The 13,152-nt window shown below is 38.8% G+C and overlaps 1 protein-coding gene across 1 annotated transcript; it reads right to left on the minus strand.

Annotated features, from left to right (window-relative positions):
- Window positions 1–824: 824 nt before the first annotated feature.
- Window positions 825–11,860, minus strand: LOC104910280 (receptor-type tyrosine-protein phosphatase mu-like). The gene is made up of 4 exons (XM_031552821.1): window positions 11,716–11,860; window positions 9,579–9,742; window positions 7,349–7,484; window positions 825–3,229 (listed from the first exon to the last, which is right to left on the minus strand). The coding sequence occupies exons 2-4, from the start codon at window positions 9,722–9,724 to the stop codon at window positions 3,176–3,178; spliced, it is 336 nt and encodes a 111-aa protein (XP_031408681.1). The 5' UTR covers window positions 9,725–9,742; window positions 11,716–11,860; the 3' UTR covers window positions 825–3,175.
- Between the last annotated feature and the right edge of the window lie 1,292 nt (window positions 11,861–13,152).

The following is a 13,152-nucleotide window of genomic DNA, read 5'->3' on the forward strand; positions in this document are numbered from 1 at the left end:
AGATGCCATTCTATCAGATTGCCCCGCTACTGCCATGTGTCACATGGCAACAAAATGTAACAATATTGGTGGGAAGGTCCACCCTGTACTACTATACCACCAACATCTGCCTTTGATATCATGGGTCAACATAATAAAATAGGAAGCTGAGCATGTACAGCTGTGTGATAAGGTTTTACATTTTACTGTGAATCCTATTTTCTATTCTTTGTTTTCAAATTTTACTGTACATAGTCCTTAAGCTTTGCATTAGTACTCTTTGAAAATATTTGGCCAGTCATTGAGTCATTTTGCTGATGAAGAAGCCCAGGAAGGTTCTAGGAGCACTGCTGCTAAAAAGATAGAGATACCTGAATGTGATAGCCTCTCCCCATCAGCATTGCTGCTCTTTCAGAAGAGCTTAGCAAAAATCAACCACCTCAAGTCCTGGACAGATGATGAATTGGGTAATACATATGGCCAACTATTTGAAGTGTTTATTAATTTATATACCTCTTATATAGCAGGGATTGAAGAAAACATCCTTCCTCTATTCCTCCCAAACTAGGATTGATGTTCTTTGTATGTTGTACAGCTGCACTGGACTAGTGATTTCATAATGTACCACTAAAAAGGGAAGCTGGTTTATGAACATCTGAAATGGCTGTCACTGCAGTTTTCTTTCTATTGCCTCCTCTGCAATAGTATCCTCCAGGTAATCTTCAGAAGCTTCATGCTACTTCTTGAATATCTGCCCTTCATGTTCACCTTTTCTTTCTGCTCCTTTCTAATTCTTTTCTCTAGCCCTGGCTCCTGAAGACTTCATCTTGCTTTTTCTTTTTCCATTTTTTTTCTTTTTCTTCTTGCCAAAATACTTTACCTAAGCCTGGATTTTTATCATTCATATTGATAACTGTAGTAGGAGAGTGAGGACACAAAGTGACTTACTACTTTCCTGAGCTGGCTCCCATTTGACGACATTGAAGTTCAGAGTGGTTTGACTATGCCTGTGCCAGAAGAAGAAGAAAATCAGTGATATCATCAGTAAAGAAATTAAAAACCTTGCAGAACTCTCTTCTTGTCAACTCCTTTCACCACTTACTCCCCAAGACCTACCTGTGTCAAAGCAAGTCTTGAAGAGTGCAACATCTGAAATAATACTGGCGGTTTCTGACCTTGGGAGAGATTGCCACAATTCTTGCTGCATTTCAACAAATCTTGCTCAAGTTTGGGATCATGTTGCCTATGTCACTTTCAGTCTCAGCACTTCTTCAGCATGCTTAGCTGCCTTAAAGTTCTCAGAACCATCAGGTAATATTAGACACATGTATGCATATTTCAATGACTAGATACTGGAAATAAATTTTTTAGCAATCTTTAATTATTACGGCGAAGTGTGCTCGGCTGTTATACCGGGTCTGTCAAACTGCTTGGAGGAATACAGTATTTGAGGTTTCCATGTGAATCAGAGCATATCTTGCAATGGACTGTAGTGCTACAGGGCTCACCCAAGCACAGCCATTCTTCTCAGAGCTGGGGTTGTTTTTCCTAAGTTCTTCAGTATTTCTCTGCTGTTTACAGCAATGGCCTGTAGCTGTCAGCTACATTTTAAAGAATTTTTCTTGTAAAATAGATGCTTTCCAGCTGCAGAGGAAGCCAATCCTCATGTCTTCAGATTTGAATTTTGCAGTGATTTGGAACTGGCACTTGACAAGCTGTGCATCATTCTATCCAGGCTGGATACCTTTTAGATTTAAAGGCTCTCAAAACATTTTGACTTTGATACACTTATATTGATACTGTCCCCATTCCAGATGGCTCTCATGTTAAAACAATCTTTTTAAGAGCTGAAATACTGAGCAGTCTGCAACCTCTTCGCTCTGGGTTTCCGTACAGCTCTGGAAGGCTTCAGTACTGAGCAGTTGTTCTGCCTGCAATGTCTCCTCGGTTCTGCTGGGTGAGAGAGAAAGATCTGGAATCCCAAAGGACAGTGCAGCAAGCCATTGCTGGTTCAGTCCTCTTTGCTACTGTGCTTCTTGCACTGCATCCATGAAGGTGAGGCATAACATGCCTCTGTGACAAGACTGAGTAGTGCATGCCCAACCAACATCAGCTCTTCTTCACTGAGCAGCAGAACTTTCAGGTTTTCCATTTGTGTATGAGTATCTGAATTCATCCAACTCACCTCTTCTTTTTATATAGTGGCATGACACATCTTTCTTGCTATTGGCTGGATTAAAACTAGATCACACAAAAAGCATGCTTTGGTGTAGCTAATTATTCAGAGGAATTAAAGTCAAAAGAGGTTTACTGGAAGGCACTCAGATGCCAAGAGGTATTAAATAACAAGATTTTATCATGTATGTAATTATTTATTGAGCTGAGAATCCATACAAGGTAAACAAATGTTTACATTATCATACAGTAAGCATTTCCAGGGCTTAATAAAAATGATTGTCACTCACTGTGCTTCACAAAAAAATTCATTTTAATGAATAAATAATTTGATGAAATCAAAAAATATTTACAATATAAACAAATGAAAAAGCTTTGGATATATTAATCTGAGCATCCTGTATTTTGCATTTGTCTAACTGCACTTCTACCAAGATTCTCTCTCTGAAATGGTACAAAGTGGATAGAAATTACAACTCAAAAAAGTTAACATGATTTGGTACACGTCTTTCCATTAGTTCAAATAAGCTACATATGATTCATTTATTATGCACGTGTTAGAATGCAAATATAACTAAAATCATATATTATCAAAATGCCAGATAGCATTCTCCACAGAACAGAAATGTACACTAGGCCATGACAATAACTGAGAATCACAGGCGACAAAATATAACGAGGAGTACAAATTCCTTCATAAGAATATAATTGTGCTCTCTTATTTACCAGAGGACTATGCTGCTTCACCACACCGATGGCTACATATGAATACAGTGTTCAACGACCGCCATGTGGTTTGGTGTACGCTCATATGGGTGTCAAGCAGCGGCATTAATAGTGGAAAATGGGCAGTGCAAGCAGTTTTATAAACATCTCTTTGGGCTCTTAAAAAGAGCCAGTTATACAAAGCAGTAGAAGCGTAACACTGAGAAGTCTTCATCTCATTGACACAGATATCATGAAACGACTTGCTTTGTTTGTGGTGGTGGAGGGAGGAACAGTGTCTGAGCTGTTTATGTCATCAGCCAGAATTCAAGTATTCCAAAGCCACTTCATAGCAGAATTTGTATTGATCCTGAAAAATCAAGACAACCACAAAGTCAATTATTGAAGGAACTTAATTAAGGGAATCAATATTTCTCTTCTGTTAAAATTATTTACAATCAGCTATGGTCTATGGGAACCAGTTTGCAAATCAAATTTATATTCAGATAAGAAAATCTTTACATTAACCAGACAATAGACACTACTCACACAATAATTTGCAGTACTGCTCCTATTAGTCGTGTAGTTAGCTGCTCTAATGCACTTGTATGAGAAAAATTGACTACACGTAAGTAAATTGACTTGCAGCCCTTTAGTCATTTGTCAGAATGCTCACACAGCGCTTTGCCAGAATTGGAGTTATTGAAGTTCGTCCATGGAAACGTTGATCTTAAAACAGACCCAATGTCTGATGCTTTCCAGTGCATAACTCCTATTTTCAAACAATCATAAAGTCATTTGAGTTGGAAGGGACCCTTAAAGGCCATCTAGACCAACTACCCTGCAATGAACAGAGACACAACTACAGCAGATCAAGTTGCTCAGAGCCCCGTCCAGCCTGACCTTGTGTGTCTCCAGAGATGGGGCATCCACCACCTCTCTGGACAACCTGTCAGAGGTGGTGGATGTTCTGTCCCTAGATACTCAGATGCTCACTACATGTCAATGTGAAGTCTGCTCATTGTTCCTCCTCTAGATGTGGCTCAAACCCACACTGAAGTACTGCTCTCCCTCAGTACAGTATGAGAGGAGACCAGGCCAGATCTGAATTAATTGGACCTATTCACATTCATTTTCAAACAGTTAATGGTGATGTGTATTTTAGGATCCTAACAGCTCTTCTGTTACGCAGTCTAAGTTTCCAGGTACTGGTCCCACGCATAATTGCTATTTCCATTTGCAATGGGTGGGAAGCTGGTCCAGATCCAGGGAAATCCCAGTCCGCATCGTGAGATGAACAGTTATGACTTTATCCTCTTCACATCTTAAGTGGCACAAAGAGGTCAGTTTTTTGACTGACCCTCACCCACAGGGCAACATTAAGGGATGTGATACTTTGAGACTTAACAATTTTGTGCTCACACATATCCCTCTTCCTTCTCTGAATATTTAGCAATGCTACAGGTATTTAAATGAAAGAAAAATGCTGAAAGAAATAGGTGTGGGTTCTTTGAATGCAAGTGTGTTCTAAAAATTCACAGTCACCATTTTATGACTATTTCTGCCACCAAGATGCCCCTCTCTATTACACACTTCAATCAATTAAAAATTTAGCTGAGCATGTAGGGAGATTACAATTACATTCCAGATACATTATCCTTTTTATTGAAGAAAACATTATAAAGGATTAAATCTAATGGCCTGTACTTGTAATTTTGGGTCACTTCTTAGCTGAAAAGTGAGGCCAACTTAAAATTTAAGAGGCTAAGCAATATCACAATGATCAAAAAGCCAGAAAAAACAGTGACAATTTAGAAATCCTTTTGTTGATAGCTGTCACTTAGAAAGAAAACAAATCCTATGTGCTTATGTTGTCTAAGTCATGAATGAAACTCATGTTAGGCTTTAAGACCCTCCAGGGTTCCATGGACTGCTTGTGTCTTCTTCAGGATGAGAAAAGATAAAAAAAAGAAAGCAATATTATGCAATTTTTTTCCCTATATATTATGTACATTCTTTTCTATTTTCATGGAATATGTTTTTAAAGAAATGGCAATTATTCTATAGCTACAATACAGAGATCAAAACAAGAGATCAAACACTTATCCACTCCATTTTTCCATGCTCACTTTACCCTGATTTAGTGCTCTAGCAGAACTGTCATTTTTACTAAACCTGTGTTAAAGAGTCATTTTTTATTATTTCCCACTGTGTTCACTCATGTGTGTCCTTAGTACATTTTTATTATTCACTTGATGATTAATATGAAAAGTTTATTTATGTTAGCTGGCTTCAGAGAGGAATATTGATGTTTCTTTCTAGGACAACTACTGGTAGGTCCAATAACATTTCTAAGAAAATGGTTTGTACATGCTGTAGCAGATGTGTCGCAACACCATGTGTTGCCTTTGTATGTTGGCTGAACAATATCATAGATTTTTCCACACTGAACAGATGTGGCATTCAGATTTTTACACTTGCAGGTTTCACTGAAATTAAGTGATGAATCTCTATATATGGACTGCAAAGACCATCCTTCCTCTGATCATAAGGTATGTAACTGGTTTATATAATGCAGTCTTGAAGCTGTTTTTGTCAAATACTGTTATAACTCTGAACATTTCATCTCTTATTACAGCATTTTACAGAAGTAGATGGATATTACCAGAAGTAGATGAATATTACCATTCTCATTTTTCAGATGGGCAAACTGAGGCAGAGACACACAATAATAATCAAAAAGGATGAAATCAGTAACAGGCTCAGGATGCTGCTGCTCTTTTTACAATGGAAAAATCAATGTGAAAATTCTCTTGAACCTTGCTAATTCAAGTTGTGCTAATTCTGCTTTGTCAGTGGATTAAGAGATAATGGAAAAAATCCTGATCGTCCCCTACCTTAGTTTCTCTATTGGTAAAATACCAAAACCAATACTGCTCTCCTTCCTAAGTGCTTTGAAATCTCCTAGTGAAAAAACCTTCTCAAGGCTTCTCAATACCATTCAAACATTCTCAGACCACCCCCAATTTACTAAGAGTTATTTTTATATTCTAAAATAATACATCCATCTTTTGATTAAAAACATTCTGTGCTGAAAAATGGAGACAGCTGCCTGACAAATCTATACCTGGGAACTGTCAAAAATGGGAATTTATAGAGAGCATTTTCTTCAACTGTACATCTTCACACTGGTAATTTTCTTTTTATTTCTATAAAATAGATGAAGAAGAGATCAGTGAGTTCTGTGGACTTAAGCTCCGGGAGAACCAAAAACAGCAGGCCTGCCAAGTCTCTATCCAAAACTATACTATCTGAAAGAAGAAGTAGACATTTATCTTAATATCTAGGAAATAAAAATGTATGGTTCTCAGCATGATGATTCTCCTCCTGAGAATACAAACCAGAGGAAGAGGAGCCAAATAAGCTGCTCCCTCCCATCTCTGTGAAAGCTTGATAGTTTCTTACTGTTATAAGATTCATAGTTTCACATTCCTGGCTTGTGGTCCCGCAGTGCTAGTTGTGAACTCCCTCTTCGTTTTGCACAGCTGGCAACATTTGGCTTTGTGCCACAAGCTTGGCTAGAACAGGGCCTAAGGGAAGGGTTGGGACTTTTTATAGAATCACAGAATGGTTTGGGTTGGAAGGGACCTCAGAGCCCACTCAGCCCCAACTCCGTGCCGTGGGCAGGGCTGCCCCCCAGCAGCTCAGCTGCCCAAGGCCCCATCCAACCTGGCCCTGAGCACCCCCAGGGATGGGGCACCACAGCTTCTCTGCGCAGCCCATTCTTTTTCAGGTAGCCTAGATGCGAGGGACCTGGGGAAAAGGTGTCTTTATGGCCCAGGTATGAGAACAGAATATCATGCTTCAGCCATCTCTGAGTACAGAACTACACACTGGAGCGTAAGAACTTGCTGCTTTCAGCTGTTCTGCAGCTCTTGTGGAGTAGCAGCTGGCACTTCAGCAATTCGCCATTACAAAAAAAAAACACCCATAAAACACTCTCTAAGAAAATAATTGCACATGGCCCCTTGTTTCTGAACTTCTTTAATCTTTATGAGATAGAGCAACCATAATTAAATGCAATATTCTGGATGTCAAACTGAAATTCATGGCTTTGATAAATACTTGGCGATTAAGCTATTTATAATATATATAATTTGAAAATCTGGCATTTCATTTTACATAACTATTATTTCAACCCATGCAAGGGCTGCTCTCCACTTGGCTCAGCCTGCTAGAAAGGAAAATTAATAAGGATGTTCGGCTGAAAGTTTAAAACTCTTAAAAAATTCAAATGAACAGAGACAAAGTCTCATTGGGAAGAAAGCAGTGTAAAAATACTCTTACAAGTGAAGTGACTTCATTATCCCCTTTGAAAATGACTTGCTTGCTTTGTGAACAACTCCCACTGCAAATCTTGGAAATCTGACTGAATCTTCTGAGAAAAAGGAACATTTTCTATTTAGTGCAGCAGTTAAAAAGCTCGTACCAGAAGGTCCACCATGTTAGGCTTATTATTTCTCAGTGTCTTCACAGCATGGAATACATCAACAGCCCTCTGATGTTGAAGCATTTCACAAACAATACTGATTGCACAAAACGTCCCACTGCGGCCACCTCCATTCCTGTAAGAAAAGTAAAAAAAAAAGGCTTGGATACAAATTGACTATATTACAAGTTCTTACAGCGCCAGGAATGGCTACAGAAGGTATGAGTTCCACCAGGGAGAAACCAAAGAACACGAATGTGCCTGAAGGCGGCTGAACTCTAAGCTGAGTGCTGTTTTTAATTGGAATTAATGGGCTGAATGATCTCAAACCTACCATCCAGCATCCAGGAGGCTGAAAGCCTGAAGGGAGCTGAGTGGTTGAGTTTTGTGCCACTCTCTTTAGTGAAGTTTTGAGGCAGCATGAAAAGAATGTTAAAATAAGGACAAGGAACTTTTAGATTTAATTTAACACCCTTTTGCACTATAAATGCAGAAGGATGTAATATCAGGCTAGAAACATTAGAGAAAGAGGATCTTTTAAGGTTTTTTTAATTGCTGATCCTGGCTCCTTCTTCCTGTACCCAAAGGTGTTTCAGAACAACAGAAATGGTGTCTAATTTGCTTACAAGCCATTTGGCTGTGCTTTTAGCATGGCCCAAGGTGGGACTGCGATATTCTGTTGACTGATGTGCCCACCCCGCAGCAGCAAGCACAGAGACTGGCTGCACTGTAACAGCTGCTTCTGGAAGTGACTGCATTCCTCCTCCACCCACAGCACCAGAGGACAAGAACCCAAAGAGATTTGCCAATGAAGATACCAGGCACAAATGCTCATTCGCATGATCAAATACAGCCTTTAATAATACTTTATGCCTAGTTAACCTTTAGGAGAATCTCTTTCTTGCTGGAAACCCTACTACTTCTACAGAATCAGAATCTTTAGGCTGCACTTCACCAAAAATAATAAACCTTACTAATTACCAGAGTGTAGCCTAGTTAGGTAGATTGTCTTTCAAACCAGCTTTGCAAATGGTTGATTTTCAAAGGAAGCTACAATGTCTCACATCTGTCACATCCCGGCAGTATGAAAAGAATGCTCTCTACTGCCAAAACATTGCCTGATATTGTAGGACTCTTTGAGAATTTTAATTAAAATAAAGTCATTTAAAAGGATTATATTAGGGCTTTTTCTTTCTTTACTGCCTGGAAGTGACGCATGTGTGATGTTGTACAACTATTTAATATCATCAGCCACCTCAGAGATAACAGTAATTTGCACTTCAAAAGGGTCTTTTCAGCTAAAGATCTCAAAACATTAATTAATCACACTGCACAATGCTCCTTTGATGAAAGTATTATTATCCCCATTCTACAGATGGGGAAACTGAAGAGCAATGACTTGTTCAAGGTCAGTAATAGTAGGAATTATTAATGTACTTTCCTCCATCATTATAATATTGATTAACTGCAAGCCAAAATTCAGGAAGTTATTGTCTAGTCTTGGGTTCCAACTTCTGAAAGCATCTTAGCATATGCTTTTCACGTGAACATGTCCTTCTCCATCATGGTAGCATCTTTAAGTAGATCTTCAGAAGGAGAGGGATACAACTTCAGGCATGAAGATTTAATCTCAGAAGACCAACCAATGCTGAGAATAAGCAGCATGTACATGTATTAAGCCATATCAAAAGGCAGGATGGTGGATGAGAGCCTGTACCCGTGGAGCACAAAAGTCACCAGAGGACAAAAATATGTATCGTTGTGAGAGAAGGGTAAGACAGTCAAAGGGCTATCATAACTGTCCTACCAGACCACTTTTACTACCATGACTTACATCTGGAAGAGGAATCATTCCCTACAGTATTATTTCTACCATTAATGAACTGTAGATGGCTCTGAGTAGAATAAAAAGTGCATTGTCCTGAAGGTACAGTTTTGATTTACTAGGAACAAATACACACCTTTTTCATTTGAAAACATCACTTGAAATCTTTATATAATATAGAGTTTTACCCATCATCTTTTCACAGGTGTCTACCAAGGGACAGAGTGGGAAACTCATGAATCTACATAAAAAAAAGCATACAATTTCATTTGTCTTCAGAGCTTTTAAATGAGCAGCTGTATTATTTATTCAGATCCTGTACCTCTTCACCTTCTCATGAATCTTTAAAAACATGGCACAAATACTAGGATAACAGTATTCTTCTCACTGGTTCCTGGTACTTACAAGCAATGGACAACTGTGCGTCCCTCTCCCCCATTGTACTCCTCCTGCCACTTCTCCACCTGGCGGATGAGCTTCAAGAATGAGCGTTTGGAAACCGGCGTGTCCCTGTACATGGGCCATCCCAGGAATTGGAACTGCTGCACCATCCGATAGCCGTCCTGGGGCTGCAGGCATTCAGAAAATGAGCAGGAAAAGAAGGAACAGCATTGCTTATGGTCTATTCAAATGGTGCGTAACTTAGATATTTGCATCAGCGAGGAAAGTTGCTTGGGCAAATCACCACTGACAAACTACTAATGCAATTTCAATTGCCCGTAAGGAGTTATGACTTTTAATTTCCAACCGAGCTATTAGGACAAGAGGTTTTAAATAGAGGGTATACAAACAGACTAGAAGAAAGCAATGGTACAGCAGCAGGATCAAACAAACAATTAATTAATATCATAGCAGAGGAGTTGCAATAGAATTATGTAAGCATTTCAGCATTTTGAGAAACATTTGCACTCTTCTGTCTTTTTTACAAGAAAGGTCAAAACCTCTCAAGATTTGAAGCAGGAAATATTTTAAAAACCAAATGAAACCTTCAGATTTTTCCTGCTTATAAAAAACAAACTAAATTTTACTTTACTGTGTGCTACTGAAGCAGTCAGAACCCCTCTGGTGAGATGTTACTGAACAGTTGCTTTATGGTGATTTAAAATAAAAAAAGGAGCACAGAACAAGTGTTAGTGGCAGAAAATTACAGTCCTTTGAAAAGGGCATAATAAACACACAGATGAAAACTGGTTTTGTAGTCTAGGATTTGCCATTTTCACTTCTGGCAAAGTGAATGCATTTTAGTACCACTTTTAAAATGAGCAATGTGCAGAAATGTTGACGTTACCAGTTTAGCTCTAGAGTAAGAGGCAATAGAGAGGATGTAAGATTAACAAGATAAGGGAATAAACCAAGCATTAGATATGTTCTTCAATGGGTTTTGTCTGCTTTATGTCAAATTTGGACTCCACTACTTTCCTGCCCAGTTTCTTTCAATTGCGTGCCCCTTCTCCCCAAATGGCATCAGCCAGACCCAGCTTTTGCTACAGCTCCCATTAACACTCTTGGAGACTGTGGTGTTATGTTGCCACATTTTCTGGGAATGCAAGACCTTTGTCATACAAAAGAAGTACCTTGAAGCTTACAGTCCACTCCCCTGTTTGCATAGGAGCTTCCTAGGGAGTGTTCTGGGGGGCCTTCCTCTCACTGTTCTGACAGTTATTGGACTCCATGGCAGCTCCTGACTTTGTAACAGAGAGTTTTTCTTACTCTTATATGTAGTTCTTCAGGGAACAGAACCAGCCCACTGCAGATGCTCTCTCCAGCTGGATGGGAAGAGATGCCTGGTCTGTGGCTGAATCCTTTTTCTGCTCAGCTTTAAATTGATGCCTAATTTAGTCTTCTGTCAACTTTATAGTAGCATAAAAGCTGGATATGAGAACGTACTTGTCCCTGTGAAGTGCTTACGTCTATTACGAAATGTGATTAGTGGGATAAGATCTGCACTAAAAGCCTGGGACTGGTATTGAAAAACATGCCTAGTGTTGCATGACACAGGATAATAAACATATAAGATGGCTAATTTAAAACTCTTAAATTAAAACTGCACTGATCTCACCATTTTGTGGCTACCAGATAACCTCAATAGTGCATTTATTTCATTTGTATTTAATGCACTTGAAATATGCATTACAATATTTTTCAATTGCACACACAAGACTTTTTTTTCAATGATTACTGTGTGATCCATTATTTGCTCATGCTCTCAACTCTTTCAGGTTGGATATCAGGAAAAAGTTATTCTCAGAAAGAGCAGTGAGGCACTGCCACAGGCTATCCAGGGAGGTGGTGGAGTCACCATTCCTGGAGGTGTTCAAACCATGTGGATGTGGCACTGAGGGATGTGGTTAGTGAGCATGGTGGGGATGGATTCATGGTTGGACTGGATGATCTTAGAGGTCTTTTTCAATCCTTATATGATTCTATAAATAGGCTGAAAAATGAGAATAGCTTTATGTGAGTTTAACTTTCTTTTTTTTGTGACTTGGATAGAGTCAGCTGAATCACTGAGGCAGAATTGTCTTGCGAGTAAAATCCTTACTCTGGCTGCATTATAAATTCGGAATATCCGGCTGATGATGTCTTCTTCTAAATCAGCTGATACAAACTCCACCTGAATAGGACCATGTCGGTGTACTCCGTTTTCTGGCCAGTACTGAGGACACAACTACAAATACAAAAAGCACATATAATTACTTTTAATTTAATGCTGCCTCAATATATTTTTTAAGATATATTGTGTTACTTTTATTGCAGAAATTCTTACTATTGCAGTTTCTATATGAAATATAGAGCACATTGTCCTTCACTATTTTCAAGCTCTGATTTTACCTGAGCAGACCAAATTTCAACAAATGCCTTTTTACTTTGCTGAACATGTTATTGCTTGCTGCTCTGTTTTGCCATTTGGAGAAATGTATTTCAGACGCTAAGCATCAATTCTACAATATGGTATGACAGGACAGGGGGGTGCTGTCAAATATCACCAGATCCTGGAGAAAGTACAAAGCCTAACACCAAAGGCCTGGTATCTTCAACTGTCTGAAAAAAGTTGATAATAATTCAAGCTACATCAAAATGTAGGCTCTATACTATAAGGAGTTCACCAAGTCTCAAAATTCAGAATCTCACTTTCACATCTGTCTCATCTGTGAGTGGCGATATTGGCATTATATATATAGGTCGTTCCAAAGGTAATGCTTCCTACTTATTTCCATGGAAATTATAACAGATACAAAGAACACAATAACACTATCTGACAACAAATTCTCAGCTACAAAACACTGTTTTTCAACACAATTATCATCATTAGCTTTGCATTTTTGCCAGTGATGAACAAGAGCCTGCATGCCATGCTCACCAAAATCTGCACCAGCAGAGGTGACCCACTGTCACTGTTGCCACTGCTGAAACAGACCACTTGACACCTCACTGAGTTCACATTCACTGTGATATAAATAGGAGGCATTACTTTCAGAGCAGCCCTCATATATTACAGCAGCATTGTTTTACATTTTCAGCAACTGTTTAATTGCATCTTATGAACACCTCTTGGAAATAGTACTTATGCTTTAGTGCTCAGATAACATTACTTTCAGGTATCTAAAGATCACAAAGCAACATTAGCATTATTCTGCAGTTTTACTGTCTAATAAAACCACGATGGCTCTGTCCTGGAACCCATTATCCCAAGATTACCCAAGATTAAAACAACACTTTGCTTGGAGATATTTGAAGCTACACTTTACTTATCAAATTCTTCCATAAGAACTCTAGTGATTTATTTTTAGGGATACCTAGAGTAGTTCAAGCAGACAGCTTTTGCAAGCATTCACCAAAATTAAGCATGAACTCATGAAATTTTGTTTGCTTGCAGAACCATTGATCTCATGGAACTTTATTTCACTTGGTAGAACAGCTGTGGTCCTTATTCTGCTGCATTGCTGTTGGTGATCCAGAGCAGAGTTGACAAATCACA

Source organism: Meleagris gallopavo, chromosome 3 (assembly GCF_000146605.3).
Source record: "Meleagris gallopavo isolate NT-WF06-2002-E0010 breed Aviagen turkey brand Nicholas breeding stock chromosome 3, Turkey_5.1, whole genome shotgun sequence".
NCBI classification, from domain to species: Eukaryota; Metazoa; Chordata; class Aves; order Galliformes; family Phasianidae; genus Meleagris; species Meleagris gallopavo.

Bases quoted from the DNA above. Each gene is read 5' to 3' on its own strand.
- LOC104910280 (XM_031552821.1), bottom strand. From the start codon at position 9,724: ATGGTGCAGCAGTTCCAATTCCTGGGATGGCCCATGTACAGGGACACG. The intron at 7,485-9,578 runs GTAAGTACCAGG...CTTTTCTTACAG, and splicing joins CGCACAGTTGTCCATTGCTT to GAATGGAGGTGGCCGCAGTG. The intron at 3,230-7,348 runs GTACGAGCTTTT...TTGATTTTTCAG, and splicing joins CTAACATGGTGGACCTTCTG to GATCAATACAAATTCTGCTA.